The following is an 18,554-nucleotide window of genomic DNA, read 5'->3' as shown; positions in this document are numbered from 1 at the left end:
ATTTATTTTCAACTAAATATTGATATTTTTAAAGAAAAAAAAATTTTATTTTTTCACTTTCACAAAATTTTGTTCCAAAATTTAATCATTTTTTTTCCATTCCATATTGTTGTGTTTTGTTAATACAATTCATTTGTTATAATATCATCAATTTCGAAAAATTAAAACAAAATGTATTTGTGAATAAGAGATGTTTTTTTGAAAGAACATCATAAGTGTTTAATCAACACAAAATTCAAATGAATAGATTTTTTGTTGTTGATGATAATTGATGATGATTAAGAAAACAATTTCGAAATGATTTACTCTTTTTTTGCATTATTGAGTGAAGAATTCATTTATTTTTTATTTTTTGGTTCCGGTTTTTAAAAAATATCCAATGGGAGAAAAATTGTTTTTGTCCACAAAAAAGTTCATTCGCCTTTTAAGATTCTTTTGAAATTTTTTTCTTGTTACGCCAACAAATATTGTTGAATGAATGTGAATTGAATGAAACAAATTAACGACGGAAATATGAATTTTGAATGAAAGATGAAACATTGAATGCGAAAAAAAGAAGAATATTCTACAAATTCCATTTTTTTCTTCAGAAATTTTGTTTCTTTTTCTCATCATCATCATTGGTGTTTGAAATTCGATGGTGACTATATATATATTTGATTGGCAACAATATAGAGTAGATATATATGCTGTGAGATATATAAAATTAAAAAAAATTGTTTGACAAATGACACGAAAATATTGGAGACTGAAAATGAGCTACGGTAGCCATTTTTTCCAAGAATGAATGAAAAAAAAGAATCTCAAGCTTTAATAACACCACCATCGCCTTCAGATACGAAACGTTTTCGTCCCCTAGTTAGAATATATTTTAAAATGAAAAATTTTCACCATTATTCGACATCAAAACAAATACCTTTGTGGCATTTCCTTTTCCAATTCAGCTGGAAATGAATCTAATTTTTCTGCTTTGGTTTTGATCTGATCAAGTATTTCATATGCAAACGGTACATCGATGACAATATCAGGCATCTCTTCAAACACACGTAGATAGCCCTTTTTAAAATTCAAAATAATAATAACAAAAGTTATAACAAAGCCATAACAAAGAAATAGAATAAAGACTTACATTTTTCAATTGATCGATAGTGATGACACCCGAATCAAAAAGATATTTGAGCAATGCACAAATCTTGTCGATTGTCGTTTCTTTACTATCTTCGATAGCTTTTACAATGGCTTCATAAACAAATTCATGATGAAAATGTGGAACTTCCAACTCATTGAGATTGGATCCAGCATCTGTTGCCAGATTTGATACCATATATTCTTCTAAAATCAAATGCATCTGTTTGACAAGATATTTTACTGGTCGCATACCACCAGTAAAACCCCAGATGCGATCAACATTAATAAGACCATGTTTAGAGGTCAATAAATCGTTCGCAACTTCAATAGAAAATTTTTGCGGTTTTTCCGTATATTTTTCTTTGTTACGTTTAACATAAATCGGTGGGATACAATCATCAGCAACTGCACGGGCAATAAAATTACCCAATAATTCATCAGCACTCGGTGTGTCAAGCATTAGATCTGGAAGCATTTCAAGCAAAACATCGAATGCATGTTCAATATCAGACTGACGGAATACATGGCCATATAGATCGGATATCAATACTGATGTCATCTCTCGATTAGCATTTTTTCGTTCCATTGCCAATGAAACAGCGATGACAACAATCATATAAACATGATCGCCAAAATTAAATTCTTGCAATGAATCAATTACCTCTTCAGTGTTTCCATGTTCATAATATTCAGTGACAATAGGTTTAACATATTGTTCAATTTGATCTTCATCCAACACTGGTGTAATGGCTTCAATTTTACAATTTTCCATATTATCCGAATCATAATTTGGATCATTTGGATCCAAAAAATCACCATCACCATCTGGATAGACTTCACATATTTTTCCCCACGTACCTTTACCACCTGCACCGCCTATTTAACAAAAACAAAACAATTAATAAATTGAATAAAAATAGAAAACTCGCGCACATTCAAAAATGCCAACAAGTTAATTATCATTATCAATATAGTGATAATCTTGCTATCATCATTTGACTTTATTTGATGTTGATAACAATAATAATCATTAAAATTGCAATGGCACGATCAAAAACGATCAAAACAAAATTGAAAAACAAACTAACAAACAAATTAAATTGATTGATTAAAAAAAATACCATATTATCATCACCCATATCACTATAAATAACAATCATCATCATACACATAATGATAAAAATGAAGCCCAATAATAACAAAAAAAACAAGGAACTAACAAATTAAACAAACATCGAATATAAAAAGAGAATTTGGTGAGCGTGATTATCATCATTCAATCATTTTCTTCTTCAATTCTATTCTATTATGGTAGTAGCAAATATGCTGATCTTTTCAATTATATGACCTTATGTGAATTAAATTAAAAGTTTATGTGCAATAATTTCCAGAAAAAAAATAAAATAAAAACAATGACATCCAATTAGGCCAAAATATGAATAGATGACTGTAATAATTGTCACCAAAATAAATAAAATAAATTTACCTTTTTTGGCTAAACCACGACCAAATCGACTACGTGATCGTCGACTATTTTTCATAAATTTTTTCATATTAGCTTCGGTTGTTGGTGAATGAGGGTGATAATCAACCGATGTTGCTGTTGATGACGTTCCATGATTCGGTATAGGTTTACCTTTACCATTCGAATCATTTTTACCATTATGATGTTGATTGAGACCGGCATCTTCAACGCCATTGAAATGACCATCCATAACATTTTTAGGAGATGACATTGTTGGCAGATTAGTTTTTGGTTAACGATAAAACAAAATAAGTTCGAATTTGAAAAATGACAAATGAAAAGCAGAATTTTTTTCAGAAAACAAACAAACAAACAAGAAGAATGGCAGAATATCGAACATCAATTTGAAAAAAGTTCTTTTCAAATTTTTTTTAGAGGAGGTTATGGCAGTCACGAAAAACGCACGTTTTTGTTATTTAAAATTCGAATTATATTTTTTTTCGGAAAAAAATTGAATGATGCTGATGAATTTTTCAATTTCTTCGTTTGTTTTGTTTTGTTTTTTTTGCTGCTGTATTCACATGACATCAATGTCCACACACACGAATCAATGTGATTTTGATAATGATAATAATATTTATGTCGTAAATATGGAAAACAAACCACAAACAAACACATATACACAATCTAAACAGACAAAGAGATTGGGATTATTAAAAAAAACACATAGAGCTTCTCTCACTCGATTTAGCTAATTTTTTTTTTGGCTTTCTCTTCTTTCTTTCGTTGTTTTTTTTTGCTTTAAAATCAACGATGTTGTTGTTGTTGTTGTTGTTGTTATAGTTGATGTTGTTGAAACAAGGAACTATACACATACAAAGCAAAAGCAAATGAAAAAAATACTTATAAAAACACTATTCAATATATCGCGAGAGAGAGAGAGAGAGATATATCGGGGGGATCAAAATGCAAAATAATAAACCAGAGCTGGCCAAACTGCGGCTCGCGAGCCGCATGTGGCTCGCGAGCCACACTTCTATAATTCAAAAATCGAGGGTGAGGAGGGTGAGCTTGGCCACCCCTGTAATAAACATTCGAAATTATATATTTATAGTAGTGGTACGGGTGGTTAAAAGTAGTGGTATGAAAAATTGTTTTTAAACAAAAATTGTTTCTGCTGATTTTCATTCGAAAAAAAAACAAAGAAAATAAATTGCGCTTGCGCTTGATGATGAGACCGAATTCACTTTCTGGAATATTCGAGAATTTTATTTTCTGAATGAATAACGATGGTTTTCAAAAATTTTCAAAATCAAATATTTTATTTTGCAGGAAACAACGGGAAAAAAGTGTCTGATTTTTTGTTTTCTTTGAGTAAACATATGATGATTGTAATTTCAATTAGCCCAAAGTTAGTCTCCGGCGGAAAACATAAAATTATCAAAATTTTAATTTTGTAATAAAAATGAAAAATAAGGAAATAATGAATAGGAAAAAAAATCATCATCGTTGTTTATTTAGGAAAACATTCAAATGAATTTTATTTTTATTTTTATTTTTACCTATACTTTATATATTTCAATAGAATCTTCAATTCTTTTTTAAAAATAATAATGATGATGATTATTTATAAAATTCATGTTCCGATTCATCTTTTTTGATCGTATTTTTATAACCTTTTTCAAAATCTTTTGGCAAAACAACATAACGATTTTCACGTACTGCATGCATACCAGCTTCTTGACAGATTGCATTAATATCGGCACCAGAAACTTTATCCGGTCTTGCAACATAATCTTCTAGATCGACTTCATCACTTAAATTCATTTTAGATGTAATTGTTGAGAAAATTAATCGTTTTTGTCGTCGATCTGGTAATGGGAATTCAATTTTACGATCCAAACGACCGGGACGTAATAAAGCTGGATCCAATGTATCGGCACGATTCGTTGCCATTATAACCTTTACATTGGTAGTCTGATCAAATCCATCCATTTGATTCAATAATTCCAATAGAATACGTTGAACTTCACGATCAGCACCAGTTTGTGCATCAAAACGTTTGGTAGCAATAGCATCGATTTCATCAATAAAAATAATTGCCGGTGCATTTTCTCTAGCCAAACGAAAAACATCTCTTACCATTCGTGGACCTTCACCAAGATATTTTTGTACAAATTCTGATCCGACTACACGAATAAATGATGCAGTAGTATGATGAGCAACAGCTTTGGCTAACATTGTTTTACCACAACCAGGTGGTCCAAACATTAAAACACCACGTGGTGGATCGATACCGATTTGTTTGTATAATTCAAAATGTGTAAGAGGTAATTCAACGGCTTCACGAATTTCCTGTTTTTGTATATCAAGACCACCAATATCGGCATAACAAACATCAGGTTTTTCATCCGGTCGTAACATTGCGATTGAACTATCTGCTTCTGGTGGTAAAACATCGACCAATGCATTACTATGTTTATGTAATGCAACCGAACTACTTGGTTTTAATAATTCACGATCAATAGTGCTCAGTATACGAACATAATAATTTGAACCGGTTGTTGAACCAACAATACCAGTGTTTGCATCAACAGCTTCTAAAAATTGTCCAATCACTAATGGTACACTTTGTATACGTTTAACTTCTTCCTGTGCATGTAGATATTCTTTTTTTAAATTTTTTTGCTCATCTTTTATATATTCTTCTTGAACTTGTAAAAATTCTAATTGACGTTGTAGCTTTTTAAAGATAACATATAAATCATCAACATCATCGGTAAGCAATGTTTCACAAATCGATGGTGTTATTATGTTTTTAATTTCGCTTGGTGATGATTCTTCTTGCTATTATTATGGTATTCAAATACACGTGAAACGAGAAAAAAAAGTCAGTTTTTCTAAATTAAAAAAACAAAAACCAAAACAAATCATACCTTTTCGGGCACAACAATTCCAATCTCTTCCATGTTTTAAATGTTTAATAAAGAAAAAAGAAAATTCAAGATTAAAAACTCGATGCGAAACAAACGATGAAATTATTTTTGTGATTCGAACAGATGCGGATGACAATCTGGCAATATTGGCGAGTATTGAAAATGAATGAGATTGCTATTTTATAGTGCAAACATCATAATCATAGATGGCGCTCGTTTTATTTCGAAAAAAAAATCGAATTTTTATTGGAAAATTCTTTTATTTGAATTTTTTTTCTTTAATTCCTGATTTTTTTTCAAATTCATAATTTTTTCATATTAATGAAAAAAGAGCTTTAAATAACACAAATTAGAAAAAGGAAAATTGCGAACAGAATAAATATCATTACTTTTTGAATGATTTTTTTTAAATGAAAAAAAAGATGATAGATTAATTTAGCCAGATCGATAATTAGCCATTTTGTTTAAAGGCAACCGATGCTTTAAGATTATGAACTTTTGTAGTAAAACTACGAAGCTGTACTTCTTCAGCATTCGGAATGATATGTGATGATGAATCAGACCAATCTGTAGATGATAATTGTATATCTTTGTCTGTGTAGAATAGTATGTCAAATGAAACAGGATCATCAATTAATGGTAAATAAGTGATACTGGCAGTAATTTGACGAATCAGATCACGAATCTGAGTCTGTATGGCTTTCAAATCAACTTCAATCTGTTTATCGTCGGTAACACTATTATTACAATCAATTTTAAATTCCCATCGTTCAATTGTTTCTTGTGTATCTATTCGAATCAATGTCATAACAACACGATGAAGTTTTCGTTGTAACAAAAATTCTTGCATCTGATCGAAAATAATTTGCAAATGTTTTTTCAATCGATCATCCTTTGTCATCAATATGGTTAGACCATAATTTTGTACAGCTTTAAACTAATAACATTTAGAAAATTAATAATCATAACAGAATTTAGTCTTCCTTATGTTTTCTATTTTCCAATAATTAATTCACTAAATACTTACGGAATCCGATGGATAAATGCCACGTTGAAAAAGGATATTATTGATACAATAATCTATCAATTAGAAAACAGAAAGATTCATTAGAAAAATTTTTGGACAAAATTCTATTTTTGCTTACTGAAAAATTCCTTAATAATCGATACCGATCCTTTTAGATTGATCGAATTACAAACACCAACCGATGACATTTTGATTAATTGATTTTAAAAAATCGAATCTTTTTGACAAAATAGAAAACAGAGAAAAAACTGGCGCAAAAATTGATCAAAAAAAAACACACACACAACGGTCAGAATTCTAACACTATTGTGACATAGACGACCATACAATGATTAAATGGAAAAAAAATGATAGCGACATCTTTTATATGAATTTCAAAAAAAATAGAAATGAACTTTATTTAAAAAAAGAATATATTTTTTTCAACATTTATCTAGATTTTTGTGGTTTTCGAAACTTTTTTTTACCTTTACCAGTTTTTCGTTCATTTTGTTGTTGTTTTCGTTTATCTTTTTTCATTCTTGAATCAACAATTTTATAACGACCTTTTACACCTGGTGGTCGTCGATTACCGTATTGTTTTTTGGCCACCACAAGTTTTGGTCGTTTTTCATTTTTAGTCGATGCTCTTTTATATATTCTACGTATAGTATCAGCTTTTTCTTTATTCGACATACTTGGATCTTCTGTAAGTGTTTCCGCTTTAATACGAGCTTTTTCCAAACGTCTCATGGTACGTTTCTTTTTTCTTGCTTTAGCTTCCATTTCTTTTTTATTTTGTCGCGAATTAATTCCAGGTGTTATTGATTGTTTTGCAAATTCTTTTGATACTGGCATCGGTTTACGACAATGTTGTTCTTCTTCTCTTTTAAACCATGATGGTGCACCATCTAGATCATTATTCATATAACGATTCCAGCTATCATCAATTAAATCACGTTTAGATTTTTTCGAATGAATCATTGCGGTTGCCATTGTTAATTCTTCTGGGCTAAGCATTCGTTTAGCTTTTTCTTTACGATTCATTTTCTTACTTAATCCATTAGTCATTGTTTGATTTTCTTCTTTTTTCATAACTTCATCATCATCATCATCATCGTCGTTATCTTCAGATTCTTCTTCGTTATCTAGTTTTGTCAAATTTTGTTCTTCATCTTTTTTATTATCTGATTTTTTAAGAAAATTTTCAATCTCTTCCAATTCAATTTCTTCATCATCTTCAAAATCTTTGAATATAGGCTTATCAAAAAATCGTTCACTTTTAACATCCATTGAATGATCTTCAAGATCAACGATTAAATCATTACCATTATCATCACCATCTTCATCATCAAGATCGAAATGAATTACACCATTTTCTTTTTTTACATTGTCATCATCGAAATCATTTTGATCTGAATCTTGATTATCATCATCATCATCATCATCATCATTTTCAGATAATTCATCTTCAGAATCAAGATATTTTTCATCTTTATCATAATAAATCTTTTTTTGTTTTGAATTTTTTCCATCATCATCAACATCATCATCATTATTGTCATTATCGTCTAGTACAATATCAGGATCAACATCTTTAATTTTATCCAAATTTTTACGTATTTTAGTCAAACTAAATAGATCTTGTTCTTCTTGAACAAGTTGATCATTTTCTAAAACCATTTTCAAATTCATTCGTTCAGTTAATTTACGTTTTTCTTTAGCCATTTTTTTCTTTATTCGTTTCATTTTGATAGCTTCTTCATTTTCGAATGAATCAATTTCTTCAACTTCATCATCATCATCGTCTTTATCAACATCATGATTTTCTTTATCGTCGATATCAACATTGTTTTCTTTTTCTTCCGAGTCTTTATTAAATTTTTTTACCAAATTTTTCATTTCATTATTTATTGTACGACGCCAATTTATTAAAAGCCTGAAAAAAAATTATAAATTATTTCATTGAAAGATCATTGAAAATGAGAAGAAAAACAAAAACTTACAATAATTCTTTTCTACCAAGTACTTTAATATCTTTGCAACATTCAACAATTTCATCAGTAGTTGCAGGATGATTTCGAATATAATCATTATTGATGACAATTTCACTTGATTTACTTAACAAATCTGCATAATTTTCATTTGCGATAAAATCAGAAGCATTCAATTTTCGATATAAATTTATTTGTCCATCATCATAACCTTCAGCTTTAGCTTTTTTCTGTTTCATACTTGCTTTAAGCAAATCATTTGTTGTTATTTTTTGTTCCGATTCTTGAAGTTCAGCAAACACATATGTTGGATCGAAAAATTTCGGATCAATTCGATCGGGTGCAATAAAATTTTGACAAACAACAAAAATTTCGGCCGATTCATTACGTGATGCTTGTGGTTTAGTAGCGAATACTTTTTTAAAAAATTTATTCAATACCCATATTAATGCATTATAATCTTTGGAACGAAAAACCTTTGTTATAAACCAGCCACCTTTGACAAGAAAATCACATGCCAAATGTAATGCCGATAATGTAAGACGATTCTGTTCGAATGCATCATGTATCCAACTTTTACCAACATTTGGTGCACCATCATTAAGAACAACATCAGCTTTCCATGTTTGTAGATTTTTCTTCAATGACATTCTACATTTTTGTGTTGTAATATCTTCTTGTAATGTAATAACATTATGAATCGGTTTGATTGGTACTAAATCTACACCAATTATAACACTAGATACGGGCATATATTTTTGTGCTACCTGTAACCATCCTCCTGGTGCTGCACATAGATCAATCAATACTTTTGATCTTTGTAAAAATTCAAATTTTCGATTCAATTGTATCAATTTGAATGATGCACGTGAACGGTAACCTAACCAATTAAAAAAGTTTTAATAAAAATCTCCAATATAAACACCGATTCAAAAATTACTTACCCGTCTCTTTGGCTAATTGATAATATTTATCTTTACGTTGTTTTCCTACTTTTCCTTTTTTACCCATTTTTTTATTTATTGCTAAAAGGAAAAATTTTTGCCAAAAAAAAAGAATTGTCGTGAAAAATTCTCGTGTCTACAAATGTATCAAGAACCACATGGCTCATCAGAATCGGTCATGAACGCCATCTTTTGGTACGAATATCATCTCTCTCTCTCTCCATTTATATTTTATCCTTTTAACAGAATTGTCAAATCCATTAACTTCGATTTTCTATCAAAAATAATATTCGTGAGTAAATATTTATTTCCGTAAACAAACGAAAAAAAAGACTACAATTATAATATAATGTAAAATTTGATCAACAAAAGAAAGATAAAGTGGCACAATAAACATTCGGTAAAAATCAATCATCAAGTAATAAAATTACCCGAAAGAAAAAAATCATTATTTGCAAATTATCATTCTCCATTCAAAATATCATGATCATTTTTTGCATCCAAACACAATCAACAAGCAAAATCTTTTTTATTGTTATATATCGATTCATATAAAGATTCTGCCATCATTATCATCATCATCATAAAACTCGATACAAAGACATATCACATAATCGTTGTTATTTGTTATTGTTGTTGTTGTCAAATAGATTCATTTTAAATTCAACAAAACGACAACAACAACAATAATAATAATAAAATAACAAAACAAAATAGCTTCGGGGTTATTTTTTCCTCTTGTTCCATCTTATTTTGTGTCATTTTGGATCACAAAAGAAGAAAAAAACAAACAAGAATTTGCTTTGTTTACACAAATTCTTAACAAATAACCAATGTTTTAATGACCATTTTTAAGATTATAAATCATGGGTTCTAACCATAATAATGATCTAATTGTCGATCAAACAAATTAATCATCGTTTTTTTCCAGAGAACCAAAAAATTGAATCAAACTCTTAAACTACCCCCACCACCACCCCATACCATCATTAATTCCTGTCATTTTTTGTTTGAAAAACATGAAATTGCTTTCTAACAATCCTGAAACAAAAAGCTTAAGAACAGAATTTTTTTTTTTTTTTTTTTTGGTTCAAATATAAATCAATAAATAATGATGATTTAGCAAGAATTTTTCCCATTTCTATTTCGAATCAAGTAAAACGAATCAAAACGACAGCATTAATTCCATTTTGATTTTCGATACCTGAGTGTGTGTGTGTACTGAATTCCGGATGTTTGATTCATTCCAAAACACTCGCCTCCTAAATAAATGTCAAATGGAAGTCAATCGGAAAGATTTTTTTTTTCATTTATTAATTCATCATCATTTCGAAGAATTTCGAATGTTCCGTTTTTTGGTTTCAATGACAAACAAAACAAAAACATTCGAATCGCGATTCTTTCGAATATTGTTTACTTGAAAAACAAAACAAAAAAAAACAAGATTAACGTTGATAATGAAAAAACATTGTTGTTTTTGTTATTCAATGTTTTTTTTAGTTTTTTGTTTTTTAGTTTTTTGTTGACGTTGGTTATCTCTAAAAACAAAAACAAAATAAATCACATTCATTATAGGGTCAACAACAACAACAGCAAAAATTATATAGAAATTTTCTGTTGTTGTTTTTGTTTTTAGAAAAAATAAAAAAATTACCAAAAAAAATACAATTTCTGTTGATTGTTATCCATCCGAATCATTAACCAAGAAATAAAAAATTCAATTAACCAAAAAAAAGCAAAAAACAACATAAACAAAGTGATTAAAAAAAGGAAGAAGATAGAAATGTGTGAAAATTAAGATCATATCAATTCTGTTTGAATCTTCAATTCTGGACAATCAATTCAATCATTTTGTTTGATGAATTTTATCTGTTCGATTGTCTTTCGTTGTTTCGTACGACGTGATCGAAATAAAATTTATGAACAAAAAAAAAAGACATCAATGAAAACTTTGGTTTTCGGGCCATTTTTTTTCTTTATTATTATTCCGTAGTAATGTATTTTTATATCTTACTTATCTAAATATTTTATATGTTCAAAGTTTTTTTTGTCGTCGTCGTCGTTGTTGTTGTTGTTTTGATCAATATCGAAATACACGATGATCAAATCTGTTTTTTTTCAGGCAATATTCGATTGGATAATATTTCGTCGATCAATCGATCGATCGTTCGATCCAATGTTTTGCCAATGACATTGATTAATTCAATATGTGTAGTTTTCTCTTTCTTTGGTGTAATAAGAAAGAAATTCTTGTTTTTTTTTCGTTCAATGGTGAATTGGTCGAATTACTTTTTTTTCACCCAAATTTCTTGGAAAAATAAAAATTTCCATCTTCGTTTATCGAAAATAAATAAATAAATGAAAATGATCGATCGAATTGTCCTGAAGTGAAGCCTAGGAAGTATGTTTATCAATATTTTTTTTCCAAGGAAAAAAAACAACCCTGAATATAGCAAAGACGAAAAACCCCGATAACGAATACCAATGGATTTAATGGTCCTGAATATTAACGGAAATAGGAAAAATGATTTATTTTGTAATAATCAAATTTTTTTTTTGGTAATACCCCGCTCATCATTTATTTATTTGAAAAAAACAAAACATTGGATTTCATTATCATGATATGATAAGGATATAATAATAATTTATTTGGGCTACAGAGAAAAAAAATAATATTGGGAAACAATAATGACAGGTGATGATTATGATTGAACAAAAAAACAAATATGGAATGATGATGATGATGATGAGTTATTGTAGAAAATTATTAATTAATTAAGTAGAAAGAAAGAACAGGTAGAAATGAATAAAATGATGATGATGATCAATTAGCGATAAATTATTTGGTTGAGATTTTTTTTTTTTGTAAAAATTAATTAATTAATTAATTATATATATTTTTTGAATTAGAAGAATTTATCAACAATGTTTTTCTTTTCTTTCTTCAATTTGTTTGGCTAGATTCGGTTGTCGTAATCATTTCAGATTCATTATTAGTATTTAATAATAATTTATTATTTAAATTTAAATCATTTTTCAATTTAGTATTATTTTTATGACGATGTTTACGTAGAAATGGAAAACAATTATAATTATCTTCAATTTCTGGTGGTCCATTCGATATGATTAGATCGGGTGTCAATTCATCACCAAATGGGCCACCAAATATACTTAGCTCTTCAAAACAATCTGTTTCAATTATTTCATTTTGCCAAGGTATCGATACACAACCAGTATTAAATTTTGAATAAAATGTATCATCAGTTGAATCAATATTAACACCTTTTACAGTTGAAAATTGTTCAATATCAAGAACATCTTTGGCATAAACGGCATGTGGCTATATGAAGAATATTCAGAAGAGAAAATTTTCAGCAAACAGAAAAAACCAATTTAATTAAAAAAAAAAAATTTCTTTACTTACATCGGGCACAAATGGAGGATCAAGAAGACCAGCTTCAAGTCTTTTCCAATTAATATCTTTGAAAAAGATATGATTTTTTACTTCACGTGCACCATAACGATCACTTGAACAACCAAGTCGATCTCTAACTTTTTTCTGTAATAACTATATTTTTTGATTTGATTTGAAAAACAAAACATTTAATAAAGTTTAAAAGTTTAAAAGTATTTTGTTTTTTGTTTCAAAAAAATCAATATATTTACCTGTCTACAAATTAACATAGAATCTTCGGTAAATTTTTTTGAATATACTTCCTGTTCATATTTAATACGTCTTTCAACTTCTTCACGTTTAACTTTTTCTTTACGTGCACGAAATGGTGCTTTACCTTCAATCATTTCATAAATTAAACAACCCAAACTAAACCAATCAGGACTATATGAATATTTTTCATTATCAACAATTTCTGGTGACATATAACCAACAGTACCGACACGTCCACGTACCATTTCATTTTCAGGTATTTCAACAGCTAGGCCTAGATCCGAAATACGTACATGACCATGATCATCAAGTAAAATATTTTCCGGTTTTAAATCACGATAAACAATACCGATTGAATGTAAATGTTCAAAACCTAATGTAATTTCGGCAGCATAAAAACGAGATCGTTGTATACCGAAACCGGATTCACCACCCATATTATAGATATGAAATTTAAGATCACCACCATTCATTATGGTTAATATTAGGCATAAAAATTCTTTCGTTTCATATGCATATGCAAGACTAACAATAAAACGTGAATTAACTTTTTGTAAAATTTGTTTTTCCGTCAATACCATCTGTTCGCCTTTACGTTTTTTTATACGTTTTTTTTCCAATTTTTTACATGCATACATTTTGCCTGTAGCACGAACCTGACAAGCACATACTTCGCCGAATCCTCCTTTTCCAAGTACACGATACATACGAAATGTTTTGCTTGTAACTGGACGTAATTCTAGAGCTTTCCATTGTAAATATCGTAAAAAATATTTACTATTTTCAAATTCTTTAAACGGTTTTTCCGATAGATAATGTTTAACATAGCTAAAATAAAAATAAAAAAAAATGAATAAAACATTTTAGAATTCAAACAAAAAAAAGTTTGAAAATCATTCAAGCTAAAATTTGTGACAAGCATTACAATAACAACAACAACAACAACAACAATGACAATGATTTGAATAAATTTTGAAAAAATTCACTTACAATGAACAATCGGCAAACAATCCTTTGGTTGCATTCGATGAATTTGATAAACAACGTTCAACAATTTCTTCGGTTAGAATTTCGACAAAATTTTTGCTTTGATTATCTGATATTAAAAATTCTTGTATAATTTTTTTGGCAGTTTTTTCCTTTTCTTCCGATAATTCGTAATTTTCCTATATATATTTTATTTTTCCATAATCAATCAATCAATCAATCAATGGCAAACATAGGAAACATTAGAAAAAGAACCAATAATAAAAAAAAACAAATTAGAAATCCGAAATTGTAATTCGTATCACATAGAAAAAATAAATAACAAAAAAATAAATAAATAATCAAGTATTAATCACCAGAGCATCGAGAAATAGATTACAATTATGATATGAAAGTTTTGTTGTTTCACAAAATTTACGAAACAATAGACGACCAATTGGTTGAAGCTCGACAATATATCGATAATGAATATCTGAATGATGAATCGGTTCGTTGATTTGTTTTATATTCGGGGGGAAGGGAAGGAATTGGAGCAAAGAAAAATGACAAGAATTAGAATCAACAACAAAAATAATCAATAATAATGATGATGATAAGAATAAGAAATAGGACAAACAAACAAACAAACTAAAAAAAACAATTAGTTTTGTAAAATCACTTGAGTAAAAATAATTAATGAATAAATTACAAACAACTAATTATTATTCATAAGAAAAAAAGGAAAAGATATTGATAACGAAAAAACAATAGGAATGCAATGAATGCATTGAATTTTGATAGAAAAAACAAACAAACAAACAAACCTAATTTATCCTTCAGATAAAGGCATTGTGTAATATGTGGAAGTTGTAATAATTTTTTCCATTTTTTGCTTCTGCCTTTATTACTGTCTGAATTGGATTGGATTGGATGATGATGATAATTCAGCAGAATGGATGATGTAATTTTTTTTAAAAAAGATAAAAGTTTCAAAAAGGATTAAAAGTAAGAAAACCAAAATTAATTAATTAAATTTGAATTTAAATTTTTTTGAAAAAGTTTTCTTTTCTTTTCTCTCTTTCTCAATTTACCTTCACGAGCCTTAAGATACACAGTATTGGCAACAATATTCTCCAATTCCATCAACTCCAGCTTTGACGATTTATTTTTGTTGACGTTTTGTTTTTCTTATTGTTTTCCAGTTGTATCAATATATTTTATTTGATGAATGAATGAACGATTTGAAAAAACTGAAATTCTGAAGAATTAAAGGAGAAAACCAAAAAAAAAAAATCAATTTTGATAAAATTAAAACAAAACAAAAATCTCTTATCAGAATTACAAAACACTGGAAACAAATCAAAAATCAAAGATAAAAATAAAACAAACAATTCCAAAATCGTATGTCAATCATCATCATCATTTTGTATTCATTTCAATTGACAATATCGATAATGATTGATTGATTGAAGAATTTTTCTCTCTCTCTCTCTTTTCTTATTCTCGTAAAATTTTTACAGAATGACAGCTGACATGTTTCACTATCATATTTCGTTTTTTTCTGGTTTCAAATATTTCACTTAAAAAAAATAAGAAAAGCTGATACCAACTGACGCCATTTATCCTTGATGATTGTCGTGATTTTCAACAATCTATAATGATGATAATCAATCAAAAAATAGATGGGGTTTTTTTTCTCACACTGGGTACAGTGATAAAGGAAAGTAGTATGTAGTTTATTATAATAGAATTAACAAAGACTAGAAAATGATATGAATCAAAAAAAACGGATTATGGATTAATATCAAAAGAAGGAAAACCGGATTTTGGGCATTTATCATCATCATTTGATCAATTTGACACTTTTTTTTTCTTGTAACACCGGCTAAAATGGAATTGATTTTTGTTGTTGTTGTTGTTGTCTGTAACTTTTTTCTATAGAACAAATCAATCCACATCAATCGATGGTTATCACATTTTTTTTAGACATAATCTTTCTTCTTTTTACAAATCAGATTTTTTTGTTTGTTAATCAATCAACACAATTTAGTTATTTTTTTGTTTTCCTATACCGGATTTGATGTCATTTCGATTTCATTTAATGATTCAATTAGTTTTGGTTTTTGGGCTGGTTTTTTTCTTTGTCCCAAATCGATCATTAAAATACAATTTGAATAAATGTCGAAATTTTTTTCCACGACATAAATTGTATTCAAAATTACTAATCAGTTTGGATGAATAATTGTAATCGGTTAGAGTGAAAAACCTTGAAATGAATTTCTCAACAACATCTAATGATGTGCAACGGAAGAGTTTTTTTTTGTATTGATTGATTGATTGATCATGGAAGAAAACCCAAAAAAAATTATTAACCCTTCGATCATTCAGAAACAAAAAAAAAAATGATCAAATTCCATATCTGCACGCACACACACAAAACACCTACGCATATTATTCATTTGTTTTGAGAATTTTTTTCGATTATTAAATGACGGATATTTGCGGTAGAAAATGATGATGATGATGATATAGTGATAATAATAACAAACAAAAAACAAAACAACAACAAACAAAATTGACATTTAAACAATAACATAATTGACACTTTTGTCTTTCAATGTTTGTTTGTTTGTTTGTGTTTTTGATTAAATGATGAATAAAATGCTGACACAAACAAAATTTTTTTATTCATCAAACAAATTAATTAAAGTAAATTGATAAAAAAAATAGTAATGATAATGATAATAATTACCCGTCAAACAATGGTAAAAATAATAATGATGATCGGGTGATCAGAATCGGAACGAAAAACAAAAAAACAAATGGTATTTGAAAAATTTTTTGTTTTGATTATTTACTTTACATCGTTTATTTTGATCGAAATCGTCGAATAATGAAATTCTTTGTTGACAATGATATTTTCGTTTTGTTTTTTATTTGTTTTTTCAATTCGACCACAAATACATTGACGATTTTACACTTGCGTGAATATTATCAATTGAGATTTTTGTTGGTTGGTTGGTTGTTGTTGTTAACCAGCAACGACGACAAACCGAAAAAACCCGAAATATCCGGAAATTAAACAAAACCGAAAATTGAATGATTTGAACGAAAAAAAACGACAATAAGATGAACGAAAAGAAATCAGAATCCGAATAAATTAAATGACAAAATCATTGAATTATGATGATAATAAAGATGATGATGATGTTCATCAACGAGAATCATCAAGAATCATCATCATTTTTTTTTGCTCTCAGAAATTCTTTCATTAAATAAGGCTGAATATGAGAAACAAACAAAATGAACAAACAAAATGAACACACACAGCAAAAAAACAGTCACATCAATTCCACTCAATCAATCGATTGATTAATCAATCAATCAATCAATCGGGTAATCAATTTATTGATGATATTTGAAAATTTTTGAATCACAGAAAAAAAACACTTTTTTTAAGCAAAAAACAAAAAAACCGATTGCTCAACACAAAATGATTGTTGGGTAATTCTGGAAACCAAAGAAAAAAAAAGAAAATTGAAAATCAAAAAAGGAAAATTGAATGTTGAATGATGATTATTATGGAGATTCTGTTCGTTTCAATTTCGATGATGATGATAGGTTCACGGTGAATGAATCCAAGTCCAGTTTGAATTCTTCAATTCGATTCGATTCGATTACATTTCTAATTTCTTTTCTTTTCTTTTTTTTCGTTTGTTTGATCGGATGATGGTTTTTTTCTTTTCTTTTCTTCTTCAATCACTATAATAAAGATATAGATGTTTGTTTGTTATTTGGTTAGTTAGTTGTATATAAATGGATACCCCGAATAGAAAAAAAACCAAAATAAAAGGTTTTTTTCTTCAGTTTCTCAATGTAATTCTCAATTCGGGAATTTTCGGATGAACAAGAAAAATAAAAAAAATCATGAAATCTTCTTGGTGCTCATGAGCAACAACAACAACAACAACAACAATAAGAAGAAAATTGGTCCAGAACCGGCTACAACAACAACAACATAACATCTATCTTGTGTCCTATACGCACTTTGTATATAACGAGATACACACTAACACTGTATACCACTTTCCCTTTTTTTCTGGTTGTTGTCTTTGCCCAAAACACAGCCACCACAATCCATCCATGAATGATGATGATATATACATGGGATACACATAACAGAAATACACGAAGATACAGACAGATTTTATATAGCAAATTGGATATTTTAATGTTTTTTCATTCATTCAATTCATTTTTTTGTTGAACAACATTAAAAATTAGGAAGAATATGGCATATGGAACATCCTATATAATCATCATAATGTTGTTATTGGAAAGGTTTTTATTTCGCTTCTCAGAAGAAAAAAAAACATTTTTTATTTTTATTTTTTAAAAAATTTTAAAATTAAATTTTCATTATGAATAAATGTATCTTTCTTGTAAAG

General features: G+C 28.3%; 5 protein-coding genes across 7 annotated transcripts; all 5 read right to left on the bottom strand.

Annotated features, from left to right (window-relative positions):
- Positions 1-19: 19 nt before the first annotated feature.
- On the bottom strand, positions 20-3,427 carry Pdcd4 (Programmed cell death 4). Its single transcript, XM_027345187.2, has 4 exons — positions 2,615-3,427; positions 1,130-2,004; positions 917-1,056; positions 20-855 (listed from the first exon to the last, which is right to left on the bottom strand). The coding sequence occupies exons 1-4, from the start codon at positions 2,862-2,864 to the stop codon at positions 804-806; spliced, it is 1,317 nt and encodes a 438-aa protein (XP_027200988.2). The 5' UTR covers positions 2,865-3,427; the 3' UTR covers positions 20-803.
- A 469-nt stretch (positions 3,428-3,896) lies between these two features.
- LOC113795014 (26S proteasome regulatory subunit 6B) lies at positions 3,897-5,691 on the bottom strand. The gene is made up of 2 exons (XM_027345188.2): positions 5,530-5,691; positions 3,897-5,440 (listed from the first exon to the last, which is right to left on the bottom strand). The coding sequence occupies exons 1-2, from the start codon at positions 5,560-5,562 to the stop codon at positions 4,217-4,219; spliced, it is 1,257 nt and encodes a 418-aa protein (XP_027200989.1). The 5' UTR covers positions 5,563-5,691; the 3' UTR covers positions 3,897-4,216.
- Positions 5,692-5,783: 92 nt separating this feature from the next.
- On the bottom strand, positions 5,784-6,876 carry LOC113795015 (mitotic spindle assembly checkpoint protein MAD2A-like). Its single transcript, XM_027345189.2, has 3 exons — positions 6,675-6,876; positions 6,557-6,609; positions 5,784-6,466 (listed from the first exon to the last, which is right to left on the bottom strand). Exons 1-3 carry the CDS (start codon positions 6,742-6,744, stop codon positions 5,981-5,983), a joined length of 609 nt encoding a protein of 202 aa, XP_027200990.2. The 5' UTR covers positions 6,745-6,876; the 3' UTR covers positions 5,784-5,980.
- Positions 6,877-6,928: 52 nt separating this feature from the next.
- LOC113795011 (pre-rRNA 2'-O-ribose RNA methyltransferase FTSJ3) lies at positions 6,929-9,650 on the bottom strand. Its single transcript, XM_027345185.2, has 3 exons — positions 9,474-9,650; positions 8,542-9,409; positions 6,929-8,474 (listed from the first exon to the last, which is right to left on the bottom strand). Exons 1-3 carry the CDS (start codon positions 9,538-9,540, stop codon positions 6,986-6,988), a joined length of 2,424 nt encoding a protein of 807 aa, XP_027200986.2. The 5' UTR covers positions 9,541-9,650; the 3' UTR covers positions 6,929-6,985.
- Positions 9,651-12,083: 2,433 nt separating this feature from the next.
- On the bottom strand, positions 12,084-18,134 carry LOC113795012 (G protein-coupled receptor kinase 2-like). Of its 3 annotated transcripts, none has more exons than XM_027345186.2 (8): positions 16,859-18,134; positions 15,198-15,364; positions 14,931-15,017; positions 14,484-14,599; positions 14,131-14,306; positions 13,140-13,968; positions 12,898-13,041; positions 12,087-12,813 (listed from the first exon to the last, which is right to left on the bottom strand). In XM_027345186.2, the coding sequence occupies exons 2-8, from the start codon at positions 15,247-15,249 to the stop codon at positions 12,418-12,420; spliced, it is 1,800 nt and encodes a 599-aa protein (XP_027200987.1). In that variant the 5' UTR covers positions 15,250-15,364; positions 16,859-18,134; the 3' UTR covers positions 12,087-12,417. The 3 variants fall into 3 exon arrangements, with proteins under 3 accessions (XP_075675624.1, XP_027200987.1, XP_075675623.1); XM_075819508.1 differs by having other exon boundaries at positions 16,965-18,134; XM_075819509.1 differs by lacking the exon at positions 16,859-18,134 and having other exon boundaries at positions 12,084-12,813; positions 15,198-15,278.
- Positions 18,135-18,554: the final 420 nt, after the last annotated feature.

The sequence above is a fragment of the Dermatophagoides pteronyssinus genome, unplaced genomic scaffold, assembly GCF_027571235.1.
Source record: "Dermatophagoides pteronyssinus isolate colony J.1.1.1.1 unplaced genomic scaffold, Derpt_VIB-CSIC_2022.12 sq0004, whole genome shotgun sequence".
Taxonomy (NCBI): domain Eukaryota; kingdom Metazoa; phylum Arthropoda; class Arachnida; order Sarcoptiformes; family Pyroglyphidae; genus Dermatophagoides; species Dermatophagoides pteronyssinus.
This window is presented reverse-complemented; position numbering and strand designations above follow the sequence as displayed.